General features: G+C 54.6%; 1 protein-coding gene across 1 annotated transcript; it reads left to right on the top strand.

The window, feature by feature from the left end:
• Positions 1 to 16,054: 16,054 nt before the first annotated feature.
• ARX (aristaless related homeobox) lies at positions 16,055 to 26,477 on the top strand. The gene is made up of 5 exons (XM_087829424.1): positions 16,055 to 16,250; positions 17,769 to 18,645; positions 21,131 to 21,176; positions 23,811 to 24,139; positions 26,237 to 26,477. Exons 1-5 carry the CDS (start codon positions 16,055 to 16,057, stop codon positions 26,475 to 26,477), a joined length of 1,689 nt encoding a protein of 562 aa, XP_087685550.1.
• Positions 26,478 to 27,582: the final 1,105 nt, after the last annotated feature.

The raw sequence follows: 27,582 nt of genomic DNA on the forward strand, positions 1-27,582 counted from the left end.
GGGACTTGAGGCTGCTCGCGTCACCGCCCAGCCTGAAGTCTCCACGTCTGTGGATGGTTCAGGGCCCTGTCTGCAGCGGGCAGGAGAGATCAAACATCTCCCGCCCTCAGCCCTCCCGAGCGCTGGGGAAGACAGATGCTTTCCGGTACCCGGATTTCCGGAGCTCTGGTGTTCCAGAGGGCCTTCCGGTCACTAACCCGCGCATACAGGTTCCGCACGTCTTTAGCACCGCCCCTCCAACCCCGCGTGCTGCGGAACTCGGCGTCATTCCAGCAATTCCCCTGCCCGCCGCTGTGCAATGGAAAGGCCTTTGGGCCACCATACAGGCCCGCGTGCTGTAGAGTCCAGCCCCTTGGTGCCTGCCCACCAGCCGCATTTTAAGGAAGCAGGAGCCCTTTCAGCTACCCTCCGCACACACACGCGCACGTGCTGGTGTCCCGAGGAGCATTATGGTTTTGCAGGTAATTTCGCGCCCCAGTTTGCCCACTGGGAATAACGGGCCGTGTTGCCATTAGCCTGCCTGTGTGTTGTTGACTGGAGAGCACTCATGGCTTGTACCGTTGTCTGGCACTGGGGAACCTAGGGCCCTTTAGGCAATGAACCTGCTCGTGAGCTTTTCAGACAAGTGCTCTTTCAGCCACCATCCCTCCCATGCACTGTTTCCCCGGGCGCCTTCCAGTCACTTGCACTGGTGCCGTGGGGCCCTTGGGGTCACCAGCCTGCCCACAGGCCATGGTTCTGCCGGTCTTTCAGGCACCCACCTGCACACGTGTTGGAGACTGAAGGCCCGGCTGTCAGCCTGCCTGTGTGCTGTGAAATGGAGAGCGTTTTTGGCCCTGGGGGACCGTCCCACCAACCCACCTTAAACCTGCCAGGGAGCTGGTGCTCAGGTGTCTCTTCCAGCCTGCACATGTACTAGGGTCACAGGGGAGTGGGAGCCCTCAAGGTTCTCGCCTGCCCACTTGCTGTGGAATTTAGAGCTCTATCCAGCTTCATGGGCATCACACTCACTTCATGTCCCCACCCCAGCCACACCATCTTTCTACCCATTGTACTTGCCATGCTCTTCTACATGCTGTGGCCTCTGCCTGGGATGCGCTTCCCTAGTGTCATCACTGAGTTCACTCGAGCCCACCTTTCAGACCTCCACTCAAACACCACTCCAGACCCTGACCTCCTTGATTCAGCAAAGGCCCCATTACGGGCTCTCCTAGCACCGTGAGCCTGTCTGTCGAGGACTTGGGTCACAGTTACTGTTTTCCATTTGCTTTGTGATGATCTGATTAACTGTAAACTGTGTGGGGGTAGGGACCACATCTGATGTTGCTCGCCATTGTATCCTGATGCCGGGCTTCCAAAGTAGGTAAATAAATCATTGTGACATAGGCCCTTGTTGCAAAGGCAAGGTAACATGCTTCATGGTGGAATCTGGTCTTGCCTTATGCCAGTTAGGATTAGGTTCAGCTGCATAGAATAGAAAGGAAGACAGTGGCATAAATTAGACTTTAAAAATGTGTGAAAGTAGGAAGTTCAGGACTGGAGCATAGTAGCTCTATAAAGTTGCGAGGGACCCAGGGACCTTCTAGCCTGCCTCTCCACCATCCCAAGGATATGACTCTTTTTTTTTAATTAAAAAATATATATATATCTTTATTGATTTCAGGGAGAGAGAGAGAAACATCCATGATGAGTCATTGATCGGCTGCCTCCTGCACACCCCCTGCTGGGGGTCGAACCCACAACCCGGGTATGTGCCCTGACCGGGAATCGAATCGGCAGTCTCCTGGATCATAGGTCAGTGCTCAACCACCGAGCCATGCCGGCAGGGCAAGGATGTGATTCTTGTCTTTATGGTTCAATCTGGCTGCTAGAGCTCCAGCCATCACATCTGCTCCAGGCAGCAAATTTGAGGAATGGAGAAAAGGGTCTGCTCCCTTTCTTTTAAGGGAGGAAGAACTGCACAGCACATCCTTAGCCAGAATTTAGTCAAATTGGCCACTCTTCCCTGAAAGAGAGGCTAAGAATTATGGGCTTTCAGCTGCACTACAATGTGTCCAGGTAAAAACCAGAGTTTGGTTACTAAAGGACATAGGGAGTGCTTTGGTTATCTATTGCTGCCTAATAAAATACCCTAAAACTTAGTGGCTTAAAATGACAACAAACAAAAAAACAAATAGCAATAACCATCTTGTTATCTCTCATGGGCTCAGCTGGGCAGTTCTTCTGCTGGTCTCACTTGGGGTCTCACACAATTGCAATCAGCTAGATGCTGGGATGCTTGGGCCTCTCTCCCTTTCACTGTAGTTTCACAGCCTCTCCTCTCCATGTGATCTCTCTCCAGTGGGATGGCCAAAAACACAAAGCAGAAGCTTCCAGGCCTTCTCAAAGCTTAGGCATCGTGCCACTTCACCACCTTCTACTGGTCAAAGCAGACACAGGGCCAGTCCAAATTTAAGAGGAGAAATAAATTCACTTCTCTATGGAGGCAGTGACAGAATTTGCAGCCCTCATTGATCTACCACCAGGAGAATGGATATTTGGAGGCAATTAGCAGTCTGTCCCTTGTCCCTTCAAGACAAACCACCTAACATACAACTCAGGAAAAGAAACACTGGCCATTGTACTTAGAATCTGAAGGAGATTAGAGTAAGACTAATGATAAACTCACAGTAATCCTCATGCCAGCTCTTCACAAAGCTTAGTAAACTTTTAAAACACTAACTGTGAGTAATCTGTGCACAATATTAACAAGCAATCGAGAACAAATAATTCATAGGAGAGAAAATACAATTGGCCTGTTGCCACATGCAAAAATACTTGACCTTACTAGTAATGAAAGAAATGCACATAAAAACAGTAATAAACAATTATGGTTTGTTAATCAAACTAACAGTATTTTACAAGATTGAAAATACCCGGTGTTACCAATGTTGTTTATAGGAGTATAAAGTGGAATGATCTTTTTAAAAGGCATTTTTATCAATATCAATAAACTTTAAACTGTACATACCTTTTAATGGAGCAATTCCAGCCTCAAGTCAATATTCCATAAATAAGTATATAAATATTCAAAAACATGTAAAATAATGTGCATTTCAGTACTCGTATATCTCACAAAATAAGCCAGCTTTTATTTAGCATCTACAACGTATCACTAATGTAATACAACACAGGTACTTTTGTCACTCCTGCTTTTCAGCTGAGGAAATTGAGTCTTAAGAGAGTAGTTGGGCCTGGCCAGGAGATGGAGGTTCGATTCCCGGTCAGGGCACATGCCTGGGTTGTGGCTCGATCCCCAGCAGGGGGCGTGTAGGAGGCAGCCGATCAATGACTCTCACCATTGATGTTTCTCTCTCTCTTCCTCTCCCTTCCTCTCTGAAACCAATAAAGACATTTTTTTTAAAAGAGAGTAGTTGGGCCCGGCCGGGCGTGACTCAGTGGTTGAGCCTCGACCTGGGATCCAGGCGATCAGGGTTCGGTTCCCGGTCAGGGCACATGTCCCGGTTGTGGGCTTGATCGATGACTCTCTCATCATTGATGTTTCTGTCTCTCTCTCTCCCTCTCTTTTCCTCTCTCTAAAATCAATAAAGATATATTTAAAAAAAAAAAAAAGAGAGAGTAGTTGGATTGCCCAAGGCCACAGCCAGGAAATAGAAAGACTGGGATCCAAGCTAGGTATCACAGAGTCCAGAACCTAAGATCTTACACACTGCACATCCTGCCACAGATGTCTTCAGAAACCTTCCCATGTGTGGCAGGCGTGCTCTGTCTTGGGATTACTTTTTCACTCATTTATCCTTGCCATCTTATTGGCAGTTACTTAGGCTGTTCAGAAGGCCAAGAGACAGAACAGCTGGGGTGAGGGGGGAGTTACTGAGCTTGGAATTTGAAGAACTAGATTCAAGTATATAGCTGTTTTATTATAACCAAGTTTTTAGGGGGGAAAGCTATAATACATAATGTCAGCAAGGTTGTGGTAAAATAGATACATGCATAGCCACAGCTGGGTGGCTCAGTTGGTTAAAATGTCCTATGCATCAAAAAGCCTGGGGGTTCGATTGCCTGTCAGGGTACATACCTAGGGTGTGGGTTAGATCCCCAGTCGGGATGAGTACAGGAGGCAACCAATCGATGCTCTCTCTCTAAGTATAATCAACAAACATATCCTTGGTTGAAGATTTAAAAAATAGATACATGCATATATTGCTAGTGGTGATATAAATTGGTTCAACCAGTTAGAGAAATTTTGGGTAATATTACAAAAGAGACATTAAAATGTTCACATTTTTTTAAAAACATTTTTTGAGAGAGAGGAAGGGAGAGGGAGAGAGAAACATCAATGTGAAAGCAAAACCTGGGCACCCCCTACTGGGGATCACCTGCAACCCCGGCATGTGCCTTGACTGGGAATTGAACTGGCAGCCTTTCAGTGCAAGAGAGGACACTCAATCAACTGAGCCACATTGGCCAAAGCTAAAGTGTTCACACTTTTTTTTTCTTTTTTAAAATCTTCAACAGAAGAGTGAGGATATTTTTTCCATTGATTTTTAAAGAGAGTGGAAGGGAGGGGGAGAGGGAGAGAGAAACATCGATGATCATCTATCGGTGCCCCAACTGGGGGTGGGGATTGAACCTGCAACCCAGGGACTTGCCCTTGACCAAGAATCAAACCCAAAACCCTCTGGTACACAGGCCAGAGCTCTAACCACTGAGCCATGCAGGCCAGGGCTAAAATGTTCACACTTTTATCAGTAATCCCAGTCCTAGGAAATTAAAGGAAATACCAATGCAAAAGAACAAGTTAGTTGAGTTAGTAATAAATACATAGAAAATTAATCAAGCAAACAACAAAGACATTATAATCTCTAAGAAAAACAAAAAGCTGTACAGGAAAGAAAATCAATCCCAGTTTCCTATATGACTCAGCTCATAATAGCAAAAAAAGTCAGAATACCTAATTAAACTCTGAACATTAATCTAATTAAAAGTTCAACATGACTATATTAGGATGAATTGGCTTTATAAAAGAAGCTAAAGGGATGAGTCTACAGGAGCTGAGCAGGTCTGTTGAGGATGGGACATTTTAAACACTTATTCATAGGGTCGCTGTAGTCGGAGCTGAGTCAATGGCATGTAACACATTTATTAGTTTGAGGGCACAGGGAAAGTTGGATGGAGAGGAAGGCAGGTGGAAGGAAAAATAAATCATCACTTTCAGGATTGGGAAGTCAATAGACAAATACCTAAAACTCAAAAAGCAGAAATGGGTATCCTATTTAGAAATAGAAGGGGCAGTGCCAAAATCAGCTAAGAGGGTTGAAAGTGCCTGTCACGGGGGAGGATGTGTTGAAGATTTCTTTGCCTTGCCAAACCTCATAGTATCAGGGAGCTCTTTAAATCATATGCATGTATAACTTTAATAAAAACTTAAAATAAAATTTAAAAAAGAATAAATTAGGCCCCAGCCAGGTAGCTCGGTTGGTTAGAGCGTGGTTAGAGCATCGTCCCAATACACCAAGGATGCGGGTTCATCCCAGTCAGGGCACATTCGAGAATCAACCAGAGTGCACGGATAAGTGGGGCAGCAAATCTCTTTCTCTCCCTCTCCCCTTCCTCTCTCTCTCAAAATCAAGAAATAAAAACATTAAAAAATTTAAAGAGAATAAGTTAGGTGCACAGAGGTTTTCATTATAATGTCATTTGCAATAGGGAAACAATTAAAATGACACAAATGTCCGAGATAGGGGGGTGATTAAACAATGACTAAGGCTTTGTATTTGACAAGAACCACAGCTGTTCACTTCTTTCTCAGTCTCCTTTGGCCCGCCAAGCCCCGGTCCTCACACAGCCTCAGGTGCTTGTGTTAAATACAACAATCACTAAGGCACATTTTAGTTCTGCAGAACCAGAATGGAGTCTGCCCAATGTTTTCTTCACATTTAAAAAACTGAGAACACACTCCACCTGCCCTCTTTTAGCTCTGCATAAGTCTCCACTCTTTAGCACACATTTGCTGTTTACAGTTTTCTTTTTCCCCCCTCACAGTTTTCTCGTCATTTCCAAAATGTTTTCTTCCCCCAAGTTGTGCCCAAGCTTATGGCATCCAGGATGCCTGCCAGGACTCCGAGAGGCGCTGGGGCCTCGCTGTCTCCCGCGGCAGCGCGACAGAGCCAAATCACAACTTTGCTAACTGCAAAGCCTCACTGAGAGATGACCTATAATTATAAGAAATGCATCAAATAGTGATTATTTTTATTGATGTCAAACTGCATTTTTAGAATGAGCTGTGTAGAGAGGGAGAAACAGGGAGGGACAGAAAGAGACAGAGAGAGGTCTTTCCTGGCCAATGCCCAGCTCCACAAGCTGCTTACAGACTATATGCACAGAATAGAAGCGGTTCTCAAAGTTTCGTCCGAAGGCCCAGAAGCTGTTTGGAAACACTGAACGCCGCAGGGGGCTGCCAGTTTTGAGGACCATATGAGCCAGAACAATGATCATCATGATTGAACAATTATGGTATCAGAACAATACACCAAGTGCTTTAGGGAGTTAAAATGTTCCCTTCCTAATGGCTGCATGTCCCATATAATTATTTTCTTTGTGTGCTTATTGCAATTTTAAAATTGTCTTTCATTATAAATTGTGTTTACAATATAGGTGACCTTTTCCTCCATGTTCTAATACTGCCAGGTGGCGATGATACATGTACATGTCTGGATATGATATGCATCTTCTTGCAAATTATCTTTTTTCCCTTAATTCTAGCCTTACGGTAGTTTGAAGCCACCTTGTTTTCTACAAAAACTCTTTCTATAGAGTTAGCCCAGAGCAGAAACGGGGTGTGATTCACAAGTCCCAAACTGTAGCCTCCCGCCTGCCTCCAGCAAGCCCTGCGGCTGTGGGCAAGTCAGTTGCTCTCTCCCTGACCCTCAAGTTTACTCATCTGTAAAATGGGCAAGATTTACAGAGCTGGGGGGGGCAGCTGACTTGAATCAGCCTGCCTGGGTTCCAAACCTGGGCCCAGCTCTGTGACCTTGGGCAAGTTACTGTCTCCTGCGCCTGGTAGGCACCACCCATTCCAGTCTGCCCAGGGCTGAAGCATTTGCTGGGACGTGGGACTTCCAGTGTGAAAACCAGGCAAATCCTGGGAAAACCAGGGCCAGTTGGTTTTCCTCTTTCTGTGTCTCTGTTTCCTCATCTGTAAAAGAGGGATTATAATAAAACCATCTTCCTACGTCGTCGGGAGAATCAATCAGTGCGAAAAGCGCTCAGGGCAATAGTAAGCGCGCAGCCCACGTAGCTCTGGTTCTCGCTTGTCTCCACCAAGGTGGCCCTGCCTCTGTGTTGTGTCCCCCTGGGTTACTATGCCCCATCTCCCTTTCTCCTTGCGTCTGCCTAATAGTGGAAAGTCTGAAACATGAGCGTGTTTAGCATTAAACCCGACATGCTGTGAGGGCCTTTGTTTCACCCACCACCACAGACAATACCAACAACGCCTTGGAAATGTCTTTAAGCACTTCAGTACAGCTCTCCCTGCAATGTCACGCGTCTCAAAGCGACAGTTCAGTCTCCCTTTAGTAAAAGGTTACTCTAACGTCGTTTCCTTTCTGTAAACAATATCAAAATGCTTCACCCCAAAAACTGAAGAAGGAAACAGGAGGGGGAGGAGAAACGGGAAGAGTTGGTCCATGACGAGACGGCGGGGCAGTTTTTTCTAGGCCAGGTCCCCTTCCTGTCGCGATGAAACCAGCCGGGTGAGAGCGGTCCGCGCTCCGTGCACCTGAAGCAGGGGCCAGTCCCGCCCGAGGGGACGCTTAGGGGGCGGGGGAGGTTGTGGAAGAGGGGCCCCGAGGGGACCTGGGTAAACAAGCCCCCTCTGAGAGGGTAACAGGACTCAACCCCCACCCAGTGCAGGTGGGACCCTGTAGGGAAGTGAGTCTGACCAACTCCCCGCTCTCCCCTCTCGCTCCCGCCCTGTGAGGCCTGATACAAGCCGACCATATTTTTATAGGAGATAAAGGGAAAGGGGTGAAAGAAGGGACAAGCATTTGCTTTGATGATCAGTCCCTTTTGCTGTTGGCCGAGAGTAAAAAGCCCTTTCTGAGTATTTTTGCCCGGGGCCCCAGAATTCAAATCAGCCGGTCTTGTTTCACAAGCCTTTGTGTGGGGTGCACACCACCAACCCCAGGCCAGGCCTGGGAAGGAAGGAGGGTGCTGGGAATTGCCCCTCGAGTGTAGAGGTCTGTCAACAACAGGTTTCCATCGCACTACTTAAAAGCTAGTGGTGGTGGTTCTCAGAAAAGGGAAATGTTACACCTGTTAGGTTACGGTCGGGGCTAGTTATTAGGGAGAAACACACAGTGACAGATAAAGCCAACTATTATCCATGAAAGGAAATAAGTAAAAATCACTCCTGGGTCTAAATTCCACTTGAACTGTGGGTTTCAATCTCCTTTCTTTCCAACCTTTTAGGGATTCTCTGAGCGAAATACGTGAGCTTTAATTTCTCCTTAGTCCCTTGCAAGTCTCAAACTGGACGAGTAATAAACAGTGAACCGGCCCCAGCGGCAGCGAAGGGGGGAACTGAGGCAAAAGAGTGAGAATTAGATACACAAGGGGTGGGGGAGATTGGTCAGCGCCCGCCCCCAGGAGAAGGAAGAATCGATTGCAGTTTGCCCAAATGACGCGCCTGGTGCCCTCCCGCCGCCCTCGGCAATCTCCCCCTCGGCTGCTCCCGGGCGGCAACCCCGCCAGGCCCCGACGTCTAAAGTGCGGGCTAAGAATGTGCCCCGCACGCCGGCTACGGTGAGAAACCCACGGGTTCCCACGCCTAGAGATCTGCTGGGATCTCCTGCGACGCCCCAGGGGAACGGCCGAGGCTCCGGGTCGAGGTGTTTGCTTCTGAGCGGACCGCTCGGCCTTCCTCGCCCCCCTCCTCTGCTCCACGCCCCCCCCCCCCCCCCCCCCGCACCTGCTCCCGCAGGCACTTTCCTGCCCCGCTCGGGGCCCCGCGGGCCCCCTCCCGCCCGCGCCCTCTCGTGGGCGCCCTAGTCCCGCTTCTAGCGCGGACCTGCCCTCACCCCTCCCCATGCATCGGAGCTATCCGGGTCACAGGGACCCGCTTTTAGCTCAGCCCCCCCCCCGCCCTGAAACCCAGGAGGCGACCCGACGTGGGGCGTCCAAGCAGCAGCTGCGGGGCTCCCCAGGCTCCCCGACGGGGAGGCCCAGGCTGCCCCAGCCGCAGGCACCCTGCCTCCGAGGCCCCTAGGCCGTGAGGGCCCAGTACTCCCTCCCCTTGCCCTCCTCTCAGCTTGGGAGCCGCTCCGCTTCCCCCGGAGATGCTGGGTGTCCCCGAAACAGACCCAGGGTGGGCTGGAAAGTCCGGGGGCAGAAGGGGGCCGTCGGGGGGAGGACCGAGCTGCACCAGATTTGGAGACGCCGTCAGCCCGTCCTTTGGCAGTGATTTTTATTCCGGGGCCGCTCTTCCGAGTCCGCCCCCCTATTCCCCCCTTTGGTTCAGCTATTTGTGTTTTCTGATCGGGCAAGTGATTTGCGGCAGGAAATTAGCTCTTTATTCCAGAGGCAGCGTGGCTCTAACGACACTTATTCCAGAGCCCGCGCTGTCTTAGCCGCGGGCCTTTTCGTTCTTGCAGGTTATTTTGTGATGAAGGGAACAGAGGCTGTTCAGCCTGGGCATCTCCCTCCTCCCTCCAACACAATGCAACTTAATTAAAGCCGGGGACACCCACGCCTCCCTTCCCACGGGGCCCCTTCCATCTGCTCCCCCCGAAATGCCAGCCTTTTATGGGCAGGGAAAGCCTTGTGTTGAACTTCCCAATTAGCGAAACACCTCGCAAAATAAGGGGCTCTAAGGAGCAATGGCTCCTGTTTGGGGCTCCTTCTCTCTAGGCCTTCCCTAGTCAGTGTTTTGGTGGCCTTAGTATGACTTTAAAATCCTGCAGGGCCGGAACATCAGATGGCCGACACTCCAGGTCGTGAGAAGCACAATTGGTGTTTTTTTCTGAGTGATGAGTGAAGGTAAAGACACTTTGAGCAAAAGAAATAAGCTTGAAATGAGAATCTTTGATCTCTGTAAAGGCGTCAGCAGTAACTTTCCACCAATTCCTAAGAGCTTCGAAAAAACTCATCCTTTCTAGTTGCACAGGGCAAAGGGGGGTGGACAGAAACCTTGTTTCTCGTCATTTGTGGCCAGACCAAGAGGGGGCAGGTGATTAGGGAGGAGTGGGGAGTGGAATCTGGGCTTGGAGGGTGGAAGTAGGGCCATCAAGTCAGAGGTGGCGGGGGACACTGAGACGGAAAGTAGGGATCGGGTCAAACGAATGGAGACTCCTCGAGTCGGAAGGTGGGAGGGGGTCAGAGGCAGAATGTGGGGGCGCCACAGAGACCGATTTAAATAAAACGACAACCACTGTCGCAACCTTGAGGTGACCCCTCACTAGGGACTGAGGGCTCGGTCGGCCAGGCCCCCAGGGGCGTCCCAGATGCAGGGCTGCGGGCTGCGGGCTGCGGGCTGCGGGTGCTGCCTCGGCACGCCCGCCTGCGCCCCGGCCCCAATTACTCCACTTCTCGGGCCAATGTTTCCTGAGGTTCGCCAGCAAGAATCTACCCAGCAATTATCTCCCCGCGCGCGCGCATCGGGGGACATTACCCACGAGCGCGCCGGAGAAGAAAGGTACAGATGGGTCTTTTATTGCACACTTGGAAATGTTTCCAAGGCTTTTGTTTTCTTCCCCCATTCATCCCCGCCGGATCCCTCCGATCTGCCAACTTGAGTCCCCAGAGGCTGCGGCGGGAGGGCCCGGCACACCCCGAGCCCCCGCCAGGGGGCGCGCTCTGGCCGTGCGCCGAGCCCAGCCCCAGAGGGGGCCTGGCAGCGGGGACGCGGGCTGCCGGGGTCGGCGAGGCCTCCGAACTAACTCGGGCGCTGGGGCGCACGCCGCTCCCACCCCGAGCTGCATCCTGTGCCTCCCCCGCCGCGTCTGGGGTCGCCAGGAGCAGCTACAAAGGGCCGGCTGCACCCGGGACGCCTCGACCCCGGACGCTGCCTGGCTCCCGCTGTGCGGCGTTGGAGAGGAGCCACCAGGTTGTGTCGATTTCAGGGCGCGGAGAAGTTTCCCTGCCCGGGCCGGAACCCTGGGGGTGGGTGCGGGAGGAGATGGGGGCTCCCGCCGAGGGGCTCAGGGTGCGGGCCCAACCACTGGCTTCTTTCTCGCCCCCCTTCCCAGGGCAGATGTGAGGCTGCGAAAGCGTCGCCTGGCTTTGTGCTTGCAGCAAGGCTAGAAAATTCCTCGGTTGGCTGCCTGGTGGATGCGGGGGGGTGGGGGGGGGGTGTCTGTTTTCTCTTTAGCTCTCGCTCCCCCATCCCCTCTCCTGGCTGGCTGCTGACAGGTTACCGAAAGCGGCGAAGTTTGCAGATTAAGGGGGTTGTCCTAACCCAATAATCCCACGCACTGGTCCATACCTTGAGGGCTCGGCCGCTGTCCTCCGGACGCTTCCAAAAGCGTCGCTTCCCAACAAACCTCTCCCAGCCGAGCCCTGACGGTGGAACCCACGGCTCAGGCGATCGACACGGCGAACAGGGAAGGATTAGCATCGCCAAGGAGTCTTCCCTGGGAATCCAAGTTAGCAGTCCCTTTGGACCGTCCCAGCGGCTGCTCCTCTGAAAACACATCAACACACAAACACGGTCCACAGGGAGATCCCAGCAGCCGTGGGGAGAACTGAGGCAGGGGCAGGGCGTGGAGGGCAAGCAGGGGCCGCGAAGGCGAGGGGCGAGCGCGAGGCGAGCAGACTATGTTACATTTCCTCCCATTACCAGACTTGCAGGACAAACCTCGATGCGCGCATAAAATGCACACCCTGAAGTGGGTAAGACTCTGAAAGCAGCGTTTGAGGAGGTTCACCTTGACTGGTTGGAGTTAAGGGGGTGGGTGGGGGAGGCAAATATTTCTGCTCGTGCCCTCCGGTTCTTCCCAGCACCGGCTGTCAATCCCCACGCTTGTTATCCTCACAAGGCTTCAGTTTGTTTGCCTGATCTCAGCAAGGTTTTCTTCCACAAGTAGAACTATAATTGCTATAATTCTACTGTATCATTTGGATCATTGCAGTATTGTTGTTTTCTCTCCCTCTTTCTCTCCTCCTAACACTGCAGTAACACGCTCCAGTGTTAAATTAGCAGGTTGCGAAAGACCATAAATGAATGAAAGTTTGTTTAAAAAAAAAAAAGAAATTAAATAAATAAAACAGCAAAATGACTTGGCAAAGGGGATAGCACATCACAGAGAATCCTTGCGTGTAATCAGGGCTTATTGTCTGCCCTTCCAATGGCTTCCAAATTCATCAGCAGACTCCAATGAAGTTTACGTCTATTGTTTAAATATATGTTTGGAAGAGGTTGAGCATAACTTAAGGGGACCTGAGCCATCCGGTGTGGCTGGAAGCCCATTACAGCTTCATTTATCTCTGTCTATATTGCACAATAAATTAAAGCCTCTCAAATGAAAAGTGGGCAAGGTTAACTCTCCTCCAAACATTTTTTTCCTGTATAATGACATCTAACTGCCACCCCCTTATCCAGCACTTCTTGCAAATACAATTTTGAAACTACAATGTAGAATTAGCTCTCACCGCGGAACAGAAAGGGGTTTCTTCCATTCGCCTCTTCTAGGTAATTATTATTTCCAGTCCTGGGGACAAGCCTCATTTTATTTTTGCCTTAAACAACAGTTTTAAACACTTCTGACCCTCGCTTCCAGCCATGCTTGTCATTTTTATTTTACTGATTGATTTTTAAAGCGGATGAACTGCCTGCCATTGTTTGCCAGGCAGCCTGGGGAAAGAAAACCAACAGTTAGTTACAAACCCCAAAGATCAGAGGAGCCAGGAGTTGTGAATAACCCAGTGCACAGGCGAATGGTAGCATCACTAATGGGAAATTACTTTTGCTTAGTGGGTGTAGGAAAGTGAGCCAAGGGAGGTGAAAAGCAGGGGAGGTGTCCTTCTGCTTTGAGAGCAAATATAAAATTGGCTAAACTAAAAGTTATTTCATACAGCCTCTTAGATAGCCCAATTCTTAAAAGTCTACGTAACTCAACAGATCAATGAAATTCTTCCCAAATATAAGACGCACCATTTGTTTTCTAAAATAGCATAGAAGATGACACACATGCATCTTAAACCCATATTCTGATTGGACACTGTGCAGCCGCCATCAGATGTGTTTCCCTGTGGGTTTGTTAGAAACCTTTAAAAAAATTTTTTTAGATTTAATCTTTAAGGACTTAGCAAGAGTCAGTTGTAGATTTGGGAGCTGAGTGTTGAGCTGTGATAAAGACCGTTTCGGGGCAGCAGGGGGTGGAAAGTTAGCTGGGTCGGGCCCTTCTCCCGGAAATGAATGGACGCTCCCCAATAGCGTCCTTACTCGGGAACGCTGATTCGAAAACACCAAAAATAAACAAAATGAAATAACAAAGCTCGTGTTTTCACACAGGTTTTCCAAAGAAACACATTATACTCCATTAACAGAATTAGATTGAATTCCGGGGGTCGTCAAGTCAGAGTGAGAAGTCCTCTGTTAGCCTCCCCCTTTATCTACAGTGGGTGATCAAAATTAGGGTGCACCCCAGCAGAAAGTCCCAGTCCCTTTTTTAAAAAAAGGCCGAGCAGCTGCAGAAGGGGGAGGAGGGGATGGAGAGCCCAAGCCCCGTCAGGTTCTCAGCGATGATTTGTGCATTTTGCGGCTCTTTATTTCATAGGATCTTTTGGGGACTCATTTCCGGCCCGCTCCTGGCGGGTGTGGAGCCCACCGTGCGGTCGCGGAGCCACCCCGCAGCCGGGTCTTGTGGATTTCCGACGCGGGCCTTGAATGCCGGGGAGGGAGGAGGGCCCGCGCCTCCCCCGCGCCGACCAGGCGCAGGGACTCCCGCGGGGTGGCGGCTGAAGCCTCGCGGCGGGGCCCAGACCCGCGGCCCGAGTGGGCTCTCCGGGGCCGGGAGGGGCGGGGGCGGGACGCGCGCGCAGAAGGTTAGTTTCAAGCTGAACCGGACGACGTAAACACGCCAAACTGTTGGTGAGGATGGAAAAGGAAGAGTGCGGGGAAGGCAAAAGGTCCCGGGTGCCTCGGAACAGCAGAGCGGGCTTCAAAGAAAAGCAAATGTCCGGGAGCGGGGTGGAGGGGGTCAATGGGGGGAAAGGGGAGACATCCGTAATACTTTCAACAATAAGGATGAGTTTTTAAAAAGAAAAGCAAATGTCAGAGGTAGTTGAGGTTTTCCTCTGCGCCCCATCATCCAAGTGTGGGGAAAGCTGGGGGGAATGAAACTCCAAGCCAGAGGGAGCCAGACGGGGGGGACAGAGACATCCTTCCTCTGGCCTTGAACAGGAGTCCTGGCGGCATTGGTACCTACGCTGTCAGCGTGCCCGTGTCCAGCGCCTCGTCGCCCGCGAGTAGTGCCTTGAATGCCCCTGCCAAGCCAGCCCGCTCGGTCCGCCACCCGCCCGCCAGCATCCAGGAGTTATGCAGATGCTATGGCTGAAAAGAATCCCACTTATGCATCCTTGTGTTTTGAAATACCGTCTGAAAGTGATTCGAGTAGAATCCTTTGTAAAACGCTTTTCTCTTTGACACATTGGAGGGGCTGAGAGAGGAAAACCCGGCGTGGATTCCCCCTCCCCGGCCCCTCTCCCAGCCACCGCCCTCGCCCCCACCCTGCCAGCGTCCAGCCCCGGCCGTCCCGCGGGCCGAGCACCCAGGCCGGGAGAACATCCGTGCCAGCCCCCCGCCCGGGCTCGGCCCAACTTCCATCCGAGCAGGGTCCTGGTCCTCGGCGCCCGGGCGCGCAGGACGCCGCTCGGGAAGAAAGGCGCTCTGGCTCGGGCGCACTCTCACCTCTGCCTGCGGGAGCCAGGCCGGGAGAATTCCCAACTTCGGCCGCTGGGATTTGATTGACGCGAACCTGGGTCCCTCCCATCCTCGAGAGCTCGGTCCCCCGCAGGTTCCGCTCCCCGCGCGCAATCTGAGAGCGTCCAGTCTCTGGACGGCGGCCCGACTAAGGGGGAGAACTTGTTGGGGGGAGATGGGGAGACCCCCAAAGCTGTCCCCACCGCCCCTCCTCGCAGCTGACACTCTCCTGTCCCTTTCTGTCCTATGGGGAAGGCCTCGCGCCTTTGGCAGAGCTTTGTCTTTAAAGGGGCTTTTTCCGGAGTTAAAGACGGAGAGGCAAGAGCTTCCCGGACGCTACTAAGAGAGCATCCGCCGGGCTCAGGGTGAAGACTCGAGAAAACTGAACGCCCAATCGGCCGATGTTTGCTTGGGGCTATCACCCGCGCACCTCGGAGGCCGGTCCGGCCTAAAGAGGACCGCGACGGAGCGCCGCTGAGGTCAAGGCCCCGTCCTGGAAGCGCAATACGGCTTTGAGAAGTGCCAAGTCGGTCTGAACCGAGCTTCAAGGCCTCGCTTCCAGGGAGCCAGGGCCTCCGGTGGGTGGAAGGGGCGCACGTCGCCCAAGCAGCAGCCACGGATCTGAGATCCGAATAAGCCAGAACTTCAGGCCGGCCCTAAAGGGTTAAAGGAGGAGCCACAAGGAGAGGATGGGGAACTTAGAAAGTTTTTAGTTTAAAAAAAAAAGAAAAAACAAAATTGCCTAGGGCACTGCCCACTGATCCCCCGCCCCCCCCCCCGCCGGCCTTTCCGGAATCCAGTCCTGGCTTTGCGCTCAGCCCACAGACCAGCGCAGCCCGGCCTCTGGCGAGAGCCAATCAGAGGGCGCCTCTCAGCACGTGGAGGAGAGAGACTCCAGAGCTGCGCTCCCCGGGCTCACTACACTTGTTACTGCTTGTCCTGAGCGCGGAGAGCGCGAGCTCTGGCCGCCGGCTGGGCAGGAGCCAGCAACCGCAGGAGGCAGAGAGGCACAGAGGCACAGAGTTCGCAATAAGATCCATTATAACCAGCCATCTACCCCTAACCCCCAACACACACCCATCCATCCCCCCCCGTCAGGAGAGGCAGACAGAGCCCACGGAAAAAGCCCCAGCCATGAGCAATCAGTACCAGGAGGAGGGCTGCTCCGAGAGGCCCGAGTGCAAAAGTAAATCTCCAACTTTGCTCTCCTCCTACTGCATCGACAGCATCCTGGGCCGGAGGAGCCCGTGCAAAATGCGGCTGCTGGGAGCTGCGCAGAGCTTGCCCGCACCGTTGGCCAGCCGCGCCGACCAGGAAAAGGCCTTGCAAGGTAAGGCTGCGCCTGCCAGGCACCTGCAAAGGGCTTTGGGCACTGGTTTGGATGTTAGATGATGGGGGCCAGGGCCTTGGGGTTGTCAAGATGGAGATGGAGGAAAGAGAGGGAACAACTCTTGAGGCCTGCTGTCTCAAAGGGCGATAAACATCTCGCGGGGGCTGTCTCTCCCTCCCTCTCTGCTTCCAGTGAAAGCAGAGGCCAAGCTTCTCTTTGGGGGCCCTTAGGTGGTCTTGGTGTTGGTTTTTTGTGGCCCTTTGGTGGCCTTGGGGGTGCCGTGAAGAGGCGGGCAGGTCAGAAACAGCAGGTGCTGGGTGGACACTTGTAACAACTTAGTGGAGACAAGAACCCCCAAATCTGTGAGTGGGGGTGTCCAGGCAGAGTGAGCCTTGGCCTTTGCTCTGTGGAAGATTTCTTTAAAGGCGGTGTTTCGCTTTTCTGTTTTACACTGTAGATTACTTGTGCCTTTTAAACCCAACCTTTGCAAAAACATCTCCCAGGGATTCCCCGAATGCTACTCATTGTATTTGAACTGTATGAAATGTGCAGCTTCTGGATGCTATTTTTTTCTCTGCTATGTTATTTTTAAAAATAGAGTTGAGATGTTTAAAAGGTTTTTTTTTTTTTTTTCTCAAATTAAAAATTCCCTAACAACTGTCGTTTTGCTCCGAACCTGTTCCGCTCAAGTTTCGCCTTGAGCTGGCTGCAGCAGTGTCGCAGGGAAAGAATTGTTGGTTTCTGTTAAAACCCGAAAACCAGCCGTCCAGCTGCGGAGCCACATGGAAGACAGGAGCGGCGGCGAAGGGCCCATTTAAAATAAAGCTGAATTTCTCCTATTCTTGTTTTAGCCTGCAGTGGCACCTGTGCCAGGCGCTTCCTCGAAGGGAAGGAGCAGCCTGTGCCTGTTGCAACCCCCCCCCCCCCCGTCTGCCCCCACTCAGGCCCTTCCCAGTCCATTTTCGCCAGGACGATTTTTCTTTGCTTTTCTGGCCGAGGAGCCCTGGCCCCCCTCAGGCTGCTGGCTGTTGGGGCGCGGCCCGCGCTCAGGGCCACTGGACCGCTCCTCTCCCCCAGGGGTCTCCCCCTGGCCGCGCCCCTCGGGCCATCCTGGGCCCTGGTGGCAGAGCACAGACATTGGTCGTGCGCAAAGTTTGCAGGGGGACAGTCGTTTTTTAAAAAAGTTGTTGGATGTTCCCAGATTCTCCCTGCCCTGAGATGGGAAGGGAGAAAGTGAGAAAGAAGACAAGGGGAAAGAGAAAGAAATGCGGGACGGAAGGAGAGAGGTGGGGGGGCGCAAAGAGAGGGAGGAAGGACCGGGGAGGCTAAGCTAAGGAGAGAGTAGCTGTGCCAGAGAGAAAGCGGGAAGGACGGGGAGAGATGCAAAGAAAAAAGCAAAAGCGCCAAAAGTGGGGGAGGACGCGAAGGGCGGCGCGGGGGGCGCCGGGGCCAGGCGCCCGGGGCGCAGGGCCGGCCCCGCGGCGGCTCGGCCCGCTGACCGCCGTCCCTCGCCCGCAGGCTCCCCCAAGGGCAGCGGCGCCCCGTTCGAGGCCGAGCTGCACCTGCCGCCCAAGCTGCGGCGCCTCTACGGCCCCGGCGGGGGCCGCCTCCTGCAGGGCGCCGCGGCGGCGGCGGCGGCGGCGGCAGCGGCGGCGGCGGCGGCGGCCACGGCGGGTCCGCGCGGGGAGGCCCCTCCGCCGCCGCCGCCGAGCGCGCGGCCCGGGGAGCGACCGGACGGCGCGGGGGCCGCCGCTGCCGCCGCCGCCGCCGCTGCCGCCGCCGCCTGGGACACGCTCAAGATCAGCCAGGCGCCGCAGGTGAGCATCAGCCGCAGCAAGTCCTACCGTGAGAACGGGGCGCCCTTCGTGCCGCCGCCGCCCGCCCTGGACGAGCTGGGCGGCCCCGGGGGCGCCGCGCACCCGGACGAGCGGCTCGGCGCAGCCGGCGGCCCGGGCGGCGCCCCGGCGGCGGGTGGCGGCCCGGGCGCCGAGGACGACGAGGAGGAGTTGCTGGAGGACGACGAGGAGGAAGACGAGGAAGAGGAGCTGCTGGAGGACGACGAGGAGGAGCTGCTGGAGGACGACGCCCGCGCGCTGCTCAAGGAGCCCCGACGCTGCGCCGTGGCCGCCACGGGCGCGGGGGCCGCCGCCGCCGCCGCCGCCGCCGCGGCCACGGAGGGCGGGGAGCTGTCGCCCAAGGAGGAGCTGCTGCTGCACCCAGAGGACGCCGAGGGCAAGGACGGCGAGGACAGCGTGTGCCTGTCTGCGGGCAGCGACTCGGAGGAGGGGCTGCTGAAGCGCAAACAGCGGCGCTACCGCACCACGTTCACCAGCTACCAGCTGGAGGAGCTGGAGCGGGCCTTCCAGAAGACGCACTACCCGGATGTGTTCACCAGGTACGCGCGGCGGGCCCGGGGCTAGAGGGGCGCGCGCGCGGGCGGGCGGGGGCCCGAGCTCGGGCGACGGCTTCGCTCCTGGGCTCTACCCGGGCGCCCTCCCAACGCACCGAGCCCTGCTCACCCGGAACCACCCGCTCCCTCTCCCCCACTCCTACTCGGGACTTCAACTTCAGACCGCGATGATTTCTTTCCTTCCCAAGGTCTATCCAGTTTAAGTTTGTTTTTTTCAAAGTGCAAGTTTTAGAGAGAAAAAGAAAAACCCTCTCCAAAGGGCGCCTGAACGCGCCACCTCGGAGAGGCGAGCACCCTAGCGCACGTCGCGCGGGGCCCCGGGCGCAGCAGTGCGGGCCAGGTCCCAGGCGAGTCGCAGGAAGCTCTACCCGCCCTGCACACCAAAGCCAAGCAGGGGCTATTTTTGGCCGCTGCGTGGGGCGCTAACCAACCCCCCCCCCCCCCCCCCCGCCTGATGCCCCAGGAGCCTGGTGGGTATCAGTTACGCTGTTCGCAGTAAAGCTGGAGCCCGTGCCTGTGGAGAAGGCCTTTAAAAAGATCCAAGTTCTGTCGTTTGCGGACTCCTGAAATAACGGAAGGAAGTCAGAGCTGGGGCAGTGTTTGGATCTGTAGAGCGGGGGTATCTGTCCATCGCGCTCCTGTGTCCCCCTTCACTTCAACCCGGCGTTCGTTTAATGCACACGGGTTATCGGGGGCGGGCAGTAATTGCTGGAAGCCTGGCGAGCCATAGATGAAACCGCTGGGAGAATTTTTCTGTTTGGATGGGTGGCCAACCCGGGTGTTGTGCACGGTTCTGCTCCCCTTTGAGCTCACCCGAGTGTGTGTGTGTGTGTGTGTGTGTGTTGCAAAGATGTGCCCGTGAGCCTACCGGGTCCCTGGCCCGCATTTATTCATCCGACCAGGGGCACTAGCCCAGCTGGGGACCTTCCTCTCCCACCCTAGGGCGGAGGTCGGGGCTCGGGCTCGGAGCCAGGGGTAGGGCAAACTTCTCGCAGTGGGGACGGAGAAGGAAACGGCTGTCCGCCTGGCGCGGGGCTTGTTAGCTCAGGCAGCTCTTTCGCACGAGACGTGTGCAGCTTTTCAATGTGCATTTTAGAAGCGGAAAACTGCCCGCCCCTTTGAACCGAAGGGGAAACTGCTGCTTAGGGCTCAGGAGGCCCGAGCGCACTCGAACGTGCAGTTGCTCTAGCAATTAATCGCCAGGCTCTCTCCAACCAGAAACAGAAAGCAATGAATTGGATGCTGGGCAAAGGCACGAAATTCGGTCATCCGCTGAGCTAAACTTGGCCCTCCCCTCTGTCATCCCGGCCCTTCATTATCGTTAAAAGAGAAAATAAAATTATAAATCAGTGTGTGCTGTCAGATAGCCAGCTAGCCGACCGGCTTTTCGCATTTATCACACGTGTGTATTTCAAAAGAAGAAAATGATTGTGGTGACAGTTGGCATCCGGGTCTGCCCTGTTTTAGCTTCTCCAGGGGGATCCAAGGCCGGAGCAGAGCGGCAGCCCCCCGTCACCACCGCACTCCCACCGCTTTTGGACCCAGGGGCTCCTTGCAGCCCCTGGGCTCCTGCTCCGCCAGCTAGGAGGGTGGATTTAATCCTCGAGTGCGCACTGAAGGAGGGGGCGACCGAACGCGCTAGGGAACTGGCTTCCTCCGGGCCCTGAAGTTTCTGGCGAGGCCTGGGGGGCCTGCCAGCAGCGCAGCCCGGGGCTCAGGCTGGGCGCCCCCGCTCTTTCGCTCTTTCCTATTAGCCAGCCGCGAGCCAATTATTCTGGGCGCGCTCATATTTTCAGTAAACAGGTCTAAGCCGTTTTACAGCATCTTAATGGTTTCCTATTTGCCTTAATTGTCGCAGTAATAACTGCAATGACGGGGTAGGGTTTCAGTTAAATTGACTTCCCCTGAGATGGGCAGGGTTTGTAGTGGGCACTGGAGTCAGGAGGTGCGCAGAATTTTGTTTAATCGAAAAATTACCCCACTGAACTCTTAACAAGCTTAACATATCTCCAGAGGGTAATGGGAGTGCGACCTAAGGGGGTGAGGGAGAGAAGAAGGGGGGTAGAGAGAGATGGAGGGAGAGGCAGAGAGGTGGAGAGAGGGGGGAGAGAAAAAAATTTAAACTGAGTGCTCAGTTGTCCCCTCTAATATTGGGACAAAACAGGATATAATAAGCGCTGAGTGTGTGAGTGCGTGTGTGTGTTTCTGGTCTAACGCTGGCTTAGGAGAGAGAGAGAGACAATCTGAGTGCCCAGTTTTGTAGACTTACAGACTCAAGCCACCCCTGGCACTCTGGACTATGATATGATATAATATATAATACCCTATATCTGCTCCAGGTGAAGGGACAGAGGTGCCCCTGAGCCTGGGGGCGAGGGCCAGCAGCCAGGGGAGGCCTGCCAGCGGGAGGGAGGCCGAGGGGGTGCTGCACTTTGCAGTGACCTCCTGTCTGTGTGTTGCTCTCTTATAGGGAGGAACTGGCCATGAGGCTGGACTTGACTGAGGCCCGAGTCCAGGTGAGCTGCTCCCAAGAGAGGGAGGAAGTGGGGGGAAGCGGCCTGGAGGGGAGAGTGAGAGGGAGATGGATTTGGGGGGAGTGGAGAACCCCTTTATGAAATGAAGAGAACCGGAATCAGAAAAAGAGACCCAAACATTCACACACCAAAAGATATTAAAATATGAAGAGCTGCAGGAGTGGAGGGGAAGGTTTCTGGGTCTGGGAGCCTTGAAGAAGGGGTCCAGGATCAGAAAAGGGATTTCAGGGTCCAGGGGACTGAAGTTCAGGAGCCCCCCAGACCACAGCCCCTGTAGGAACCAATCCTTGGACTGACTCCTCCTGATTGAAATAATGGGATGGAGCATGGATTTGGTTGTTAGACAAATCCGCTCAGCTCCAAGCAGGTATTTGGCTGCGATTAAGTCTCCGATCGGGCTTCATAAAAGCTCACTTAGTGCTAGAACAAACAGGGCCATTTGAAGGCAAAATGCTGTTTGATTTCCCCTCCGCCCACACAAGGAGCTGGCTAATGCTATTTGATTTCCCATTTTTTATAGCAATGAGCCCACATTGATCTAATAGGGAGTGAGTGCAATGCTATTAAAGGTGTTTGCAGCCCCATACCAGAGTGCATTTCCGAACCCAGGCCTCATAACCAAAGAGACGATCAACACTGGGCAGCCCGGTGGCCAACAGAAAACAGATGTCCCTGAGCTAGGAGCTGAGTGAATCACTTTACAGTCAAAATCAAGCGCTGATAAAGCACAATAAATTCCATATGGCTCATTTAATACACAACAGCTTCTTGCATTAGAGGGCTAATGATGAGGCCTGTCCCCTCCTTTCTGTTGACACATTTCTCCATTGTCAAACAGAGATGTGACAGCAACTCCGTATTTTCAGCTCAGGGGAACGAGTCGTGGGAAAGTTAAATAACTTTTAAAAAGAAAGAGAGCGCCCCCTCCCCTTCTCCTCTCCACCTATTCACTGGAGAAGATGTAATTAAGTGAATATGAATTATTAGAGTCCTTTCGTTTACCTTTGGGGGGCCTCAGAGGTATTAATTCAATAATGAGGAATTGCAGGGGGACATCTTGATAATTGCAGTTGAGCCGGGAGAGACGATCCGTCTGTAAAAGGTTTCCAGTTCTTTGAGGGCATTCTACCCGGCTGCCCCCCTCCCTGACTCCTTTCACTGCCCTGAGGAGTGGCGGATATTCTCGTCTAGACAGATTTGGATACACAAAAGCTGCCCACCCAGCTTGGTCCCATCTAGTCTTACCTTTTCAAGCCTCTGAATTTCCACACTAGACTGTTTCTGCAGTTCACAAATAGATTCTATGAGGGCTGTGGAATGTTATGGATGGGCCCCTTTTCAGCAGAATTTTAAGTAATCAACTGATTTGGATTCTGGATTTTTCTTGCCCTGGGTGGCTGCCTAGAAGTCAAGCCAAGCTTAGATACGGGTGCTAGTAACCACAACCCCCCCAGTGTGCGTACTGGAAAGACACGGATGGATGTATCTAAAACATTTTTACAACACATTCCTCCGGGATCATTTACATTGTATTTTAATATAACTCTGTATAGCCTGGAGTTCATTCTTAATTTTTAGGCTTGTATGCAGGCATAAACCCAGCCCTAAAAATATTAATGCCTTCAGGGGAGAAGGAACATACCTCAGCTGTGTGGGTGTGATGAGCAGGTCACATAAAAATAATTCCAGGCTCCCGGCAGTTATTTTTAGACTATGGTAGCTGCCACATTTCAGGTAAAGGTCTCTACTGAAACTGCTTTCTATTAACAATTAGGAAGATACCTTGTGCTGAAAACCTCCCCCGAGCCTAGAACTATCTTATTTAAACAACCTACTTAAACCACATTCTCCCCAAAGAAATAAAGGACCTTTAGCTCCTGAAGATGTGGCAAGTCAGCAGGTACCCTGCGCTGAGTTCCGCGCGCCCAGGCATCGCCGCCGCCTGGGCAGCCGGGCCCTGGTGCAGCCCCCGCGCGGGCGGGCTGGAGGCCCCGCGCCCCGCTGCGTGGAGAACAGACCCTAAAATGTATGCATTCCTTCCCTGCCAGCTCTTCCCAAACTCCGGAGCCCGACCTAGTACTCTAGGTGCTCAGGAAACATTTTTGGGTAGAATAAACGAACCCCCCCCCCATTGCCTTTTCAGTGCCGAGCGGGGGCTTGCGGGCTCCTGGGTAAACCTGAAGCGCGGAAACAGCCGGTCTGCCCCCGCCTCTCCGGACGGGCGCTTTCACCTCTCATGTGACCCCTTCCGCACGGCAGCCTGAGGCGTAGGGCTTATTACCCCCACTTTACAGATTAGAAAACTGAGGTTAGGAGAGGCTTGCGTGACCTGCCTAAAGGCTCACAGACTGGCTGCGCAGACCTTGAAACACTTGCTTTCCCCATCTCTAAACACGCCAGACAACTTTCCTTAAACTTGGAACGAACTAGGCTGTGGCGATCCCCACTGGAAAGGGTTTCCTGCTGGCGTTAAGTTTGGGCTGCTTTCCGCCACGCGTCTGGCCCCAGAGGAGCCCTCGGAGAGCCTGAGGCTGGAGGGGGCTGGGGGGGCGCAGGCTGCAGTGGGAAGGAGGGAGGGCCCGAGCCGCACTCAACCGCCTTCTCCCCGCCTTGCAGGTCTGGTTCCAGAACCGTCGGGCAAAGTGGCGCAAGCGGGAGAAGGCGGGCGCACAGACCCATCCTCCGGGGCTGCCCTTCCCCGGGCCGCTCTCGGCCACGCACCCGCTCAGCCCCTACCTAGACGCCAGCCCCTTCCCCCCGCACCACCCCGCGCTGGACTCGGCCTGGACAGCCGCCGCCGCCGCGGCCGCCGCCGCCTTCCCGAGCCTACCTCCGCCTCCGGGCTCGGCCAGCCTGCCGCCCAGCGGGGCGCCGCTGGGCCTGAGCACTTTCCTCGGAGCCGCCGTGTTCCGGCACCCAGCCTTCATCAGTCCTGCGTTCGGCAGGTAACACGCGTCTCCGGGTGTCTGTCTGTCTCCTACACACCCACACCCACCCACCCACACGACCCGGGGCCAGGGAGGAGGCCCGGGATAGGCAGGGACTAGACGCATCTTTTCTCTCTGGCCTAACCTAATTGATCTAGCCAAAGAAAATACTCTCTAATTTTGCCTCCAACACTGGATCTTGAAGGGAATGACTTGAGACTGAGCGGCAAAGAGGAGGGCAGTGGCAGTAACGGCAACCGGGACAATTTTGCGTGTTCAATGGCGGCTGTAACAGTACCATGGGAAGGCGGCCCCGGCCCAGCCATGGGTGGCATGTGTGAGGCAGTGCACAAGTGTAGGCTACAGGGCGGGGTGACTGCAGGCTTTGCAGAAACCCTTCCTCAGGCCTCAGCGCCTGGCAGGCAGAGGAACCAGCCCCGGTCCCCACGGGAGCCTGGAGCCAGGGCGCTCCGGGTGCAGGGAATTCTTTCCCAGGCTCCGTCTCCCTAGCCACTCAGGCTCACCGCTGCCAACCGTACCCCCATATGTGCAAGCCCCGACCCCACGGGGCGCACAACGAAATAAAAGAAACAGATCATCGCACGTTATAACGCCCTCTTTTTAAATGAACATCGAATGATGAAATAAAAAGTCTGTGTAATCACACAGACAGAGAAACAATGGAGGGATGTATTAAGTTGGAAAGTGCAGTGAAAATACAACTGGATGCAGCTTCAACCATCTCTCTCTCGGAGAACAAAGAAATAATGGATTCATACAACTGTGCAGCCACAAAACAAAAATAATTTAGAGAAAATTCCCCAAAACAAAAGTAGTAAGTGAAAGTAGTTTCTTGTAACAACCAGTAAAATAAACAGAGAGTTTATTGAAGTGTAGTTAGTGACTCAGTTTACCTAGTGGAACCAGGACATGTTACGCCCCCTCCAGGCCACACTTTATTTCTTTATGGGGAAAAGAATTTGAAGTCCTGGGCCCCTCCCCCACGCTCCCCACCCTTTTACCTTCGGACAAGGGACTTGGTAAAGCCGGGAACCGCGGCTGGGGTACCGGGCTGCAAGGCTCGGAGAGCTGGAGAGGGGGTGCGCTGGGCAGGGCATGAGGGGCATGAGGAGGCCCTCCCCCAGCCCTGGCGGCTCACATCGAGTCGTGGAAACCCCTAGTTGGCTCTACAGGGGCCGGGGGCCGGGGGCCGGAGCCCTGGGGAGAAGGGGGAGTGTGCGGGAGCAGGATAGGCTGTCTCGTGGCCAGGGGCTGCTCCTGCCTCAGCTGCAGAGCCCACATGCTGTGGTGCTGCGCAGAGGGGATGGAGGCAGCGCGCGGAGCAATCCCGGTGCTGCCCGGAGGCGGTGGCACAGAGTGGGGGTCCCAGACTCGGATGTCGAGGTGTACGCGTGCGTGGCAGTGCTGGGTCCAACGGCCTTCTGGGGGTAGACGCTGCAGGGGCGCACGGAAGCCGGCAGGGAACGGGTGTCGCTGCGCCTGGATGGGGGCTCTCTGGCGGGTCACAGCCTTCAGTCCTTCCGTCGGCCAGCAACAGGCGGGCGCCCCCACCCCGACCTCGCGGTCATTGGCTGGGCACCGGCAGCTCAGCCCGGCGCGGGAGGGCGGCGAAGCCGCGGGCTTCTCGGGGCCAAAGCAGCCCCGCGTCGAGAATCGCCCTAGAGAGAGTACCACGGGCCGCAGCACCGCTGGGGGCCAGTTTCGATCCCTCTGCCTTCTCCTTCCCTCCTCCCTACCCCTCTCCTTCCCTTTGTCTCTCTCCTCTGTCCTGGCGGAGCGCACCGCAGGCAGTGGGGCGCCTGGGCTGGGGGCGCTCCTCACGCGAAACCACAGAGGCCGTGAAACCGGGCGGCGGGCTTTGGGGCCGCGGGGCCTCCCTCCGGCCCGGCCTTGGCCCCTCCAGGACTCTCTGGCCCTTCGGTCTTGTCTTCTCCGTCGGTTCCCTGCTCCAGTGAGGCCTCGCGGCGCCCGGCGTCCCGCCCGTGCCCCCCTACTCCCCGCCCTGCGCCTGCGGGTCCGAGGCGTGGGGAAAGGCGGCGGGAGGCGCCGCCCTCGGCCGCGAGGCCGTGACCGCGCTGCTTGCTCTCCCCGCAGGCTGTTCTCCACCATGGCCCCCCTGACCAGCGCGTCGACCGCAGCCGCGCTCCTGAGACAGCCCACTCCGGCCGTGGAGGGCGCGGTGGCGTCGGGCGCGCTGGCCGACCCGGCCACGGCGGCCGCAGACAGACGCGCGTCCAGCATAGCGGCGCTGCGGCTCAAGGCCAAGGAGCACGCCGCGCAGCTCACGCAGCTCAACATCCTGCCGGGCACCAGCACGGGCAAGGAGGTGTGCTAAAGGCCGCCCGCGCCCCGCGCCCCGGGCGCGCCCCTGAAGGTCACCTCACTCAGCACCACTCAAGACCAAATGGAATCAGAGGACCAGCACGCTCCCGGGAGGCCGCGAGGGAGCGCAGCCGCTTCCGCAGCAGCCTGCGCGCGGCCGAGGCAGCCCCGGCGCTACCGGACGGACGTGGCACCCCCGCGGCTGGCGGCCACCCGCCGCAGCCCCGCGCGGCCCAGCCCTGCCCCCGCCCCGCCCCGCCCCGCCCCCGCCCCTGCCCACCTCGCTCCAACTCCAAGGTCCACTCGCTCCCGTTCTTACTTTACTGAAAATATCGGGGAGGTTTTCTCCCCAAGACGCCCGGTATTGAAGTTAAAAATTTAAAAAGCTCAACCTCTCTTCCTCCTGCCATCCCACTTAGCTTTTTTCCACGGCATTCTGGCGCTCCAAGTCGCTCTCCGCAGCGTGGGCCCCGGCGTGACGCCAGGGCCCGGAGGCGAGCGCGGATCTGTAAGATAGCTGACAGTGCACTTAATGGAAAGGGGCGTCTTGTTCCTGGTCTCTTCTTTATCATACACCAACCAAGGTTTTTATATCAAACCAAAGGGAAATACTCTGCTAGAATATGGACTGTTGAAGTCACCAACTGTGATTATTGATTCTGTACATACCATTGTTATTAAAAAAAAAAAGAACAGAGCTTTGTATATTTGAAATGTTATAACGCAATTGCACTCAGCGTGGTATGGTAAAAGTTTGTCCTGTAGGTTCTTAACTGTGCTGTAGATACGGTAGGGTTCCTAGACAAATATTTATGTACTCGAGCCCTTTATTTAACTTATTAACTGTAGACGCTTCGAAACCTTCAAGATAAAGGCAATGGTACAGTACTTTTGTGTAATGTGTAATTGTTATCACTTTTCCTTGCTATCTAGTGGAGAAGTGTCACGCTCAAAATAAAAAAAAATTATATGTTTAACAAAAGGCAGTGTGAATGCTCTGTGCAGGCGCTGAGGGGACAGTGGAAGGGGGACCCCCAGAGGCCAGCGGTGGGCTGGGCGCCCTAGCATCTCCAGGATTTAGCTGCGCTCCCCTTTTCCTGGCACAGGTCCCTGCTTTG

The sequence above is a fragment of the Miniopterus natalensis genome, chromosome X (assembly GCF_054644295.1).
Source record: "Miniopterus natalensis isolate mMinNat1 chromosome X, mMinNat1.hap1, whole genome shotgun sequence".
In the NCBI taxonomy this organism is placed as follows: domain Eukaryota; kingdom Metazoa; phylum Chordata; class Mammalia; order Chiroptera; family Miniopteridae; genus Miniopterus; species Miniopterus natalensis.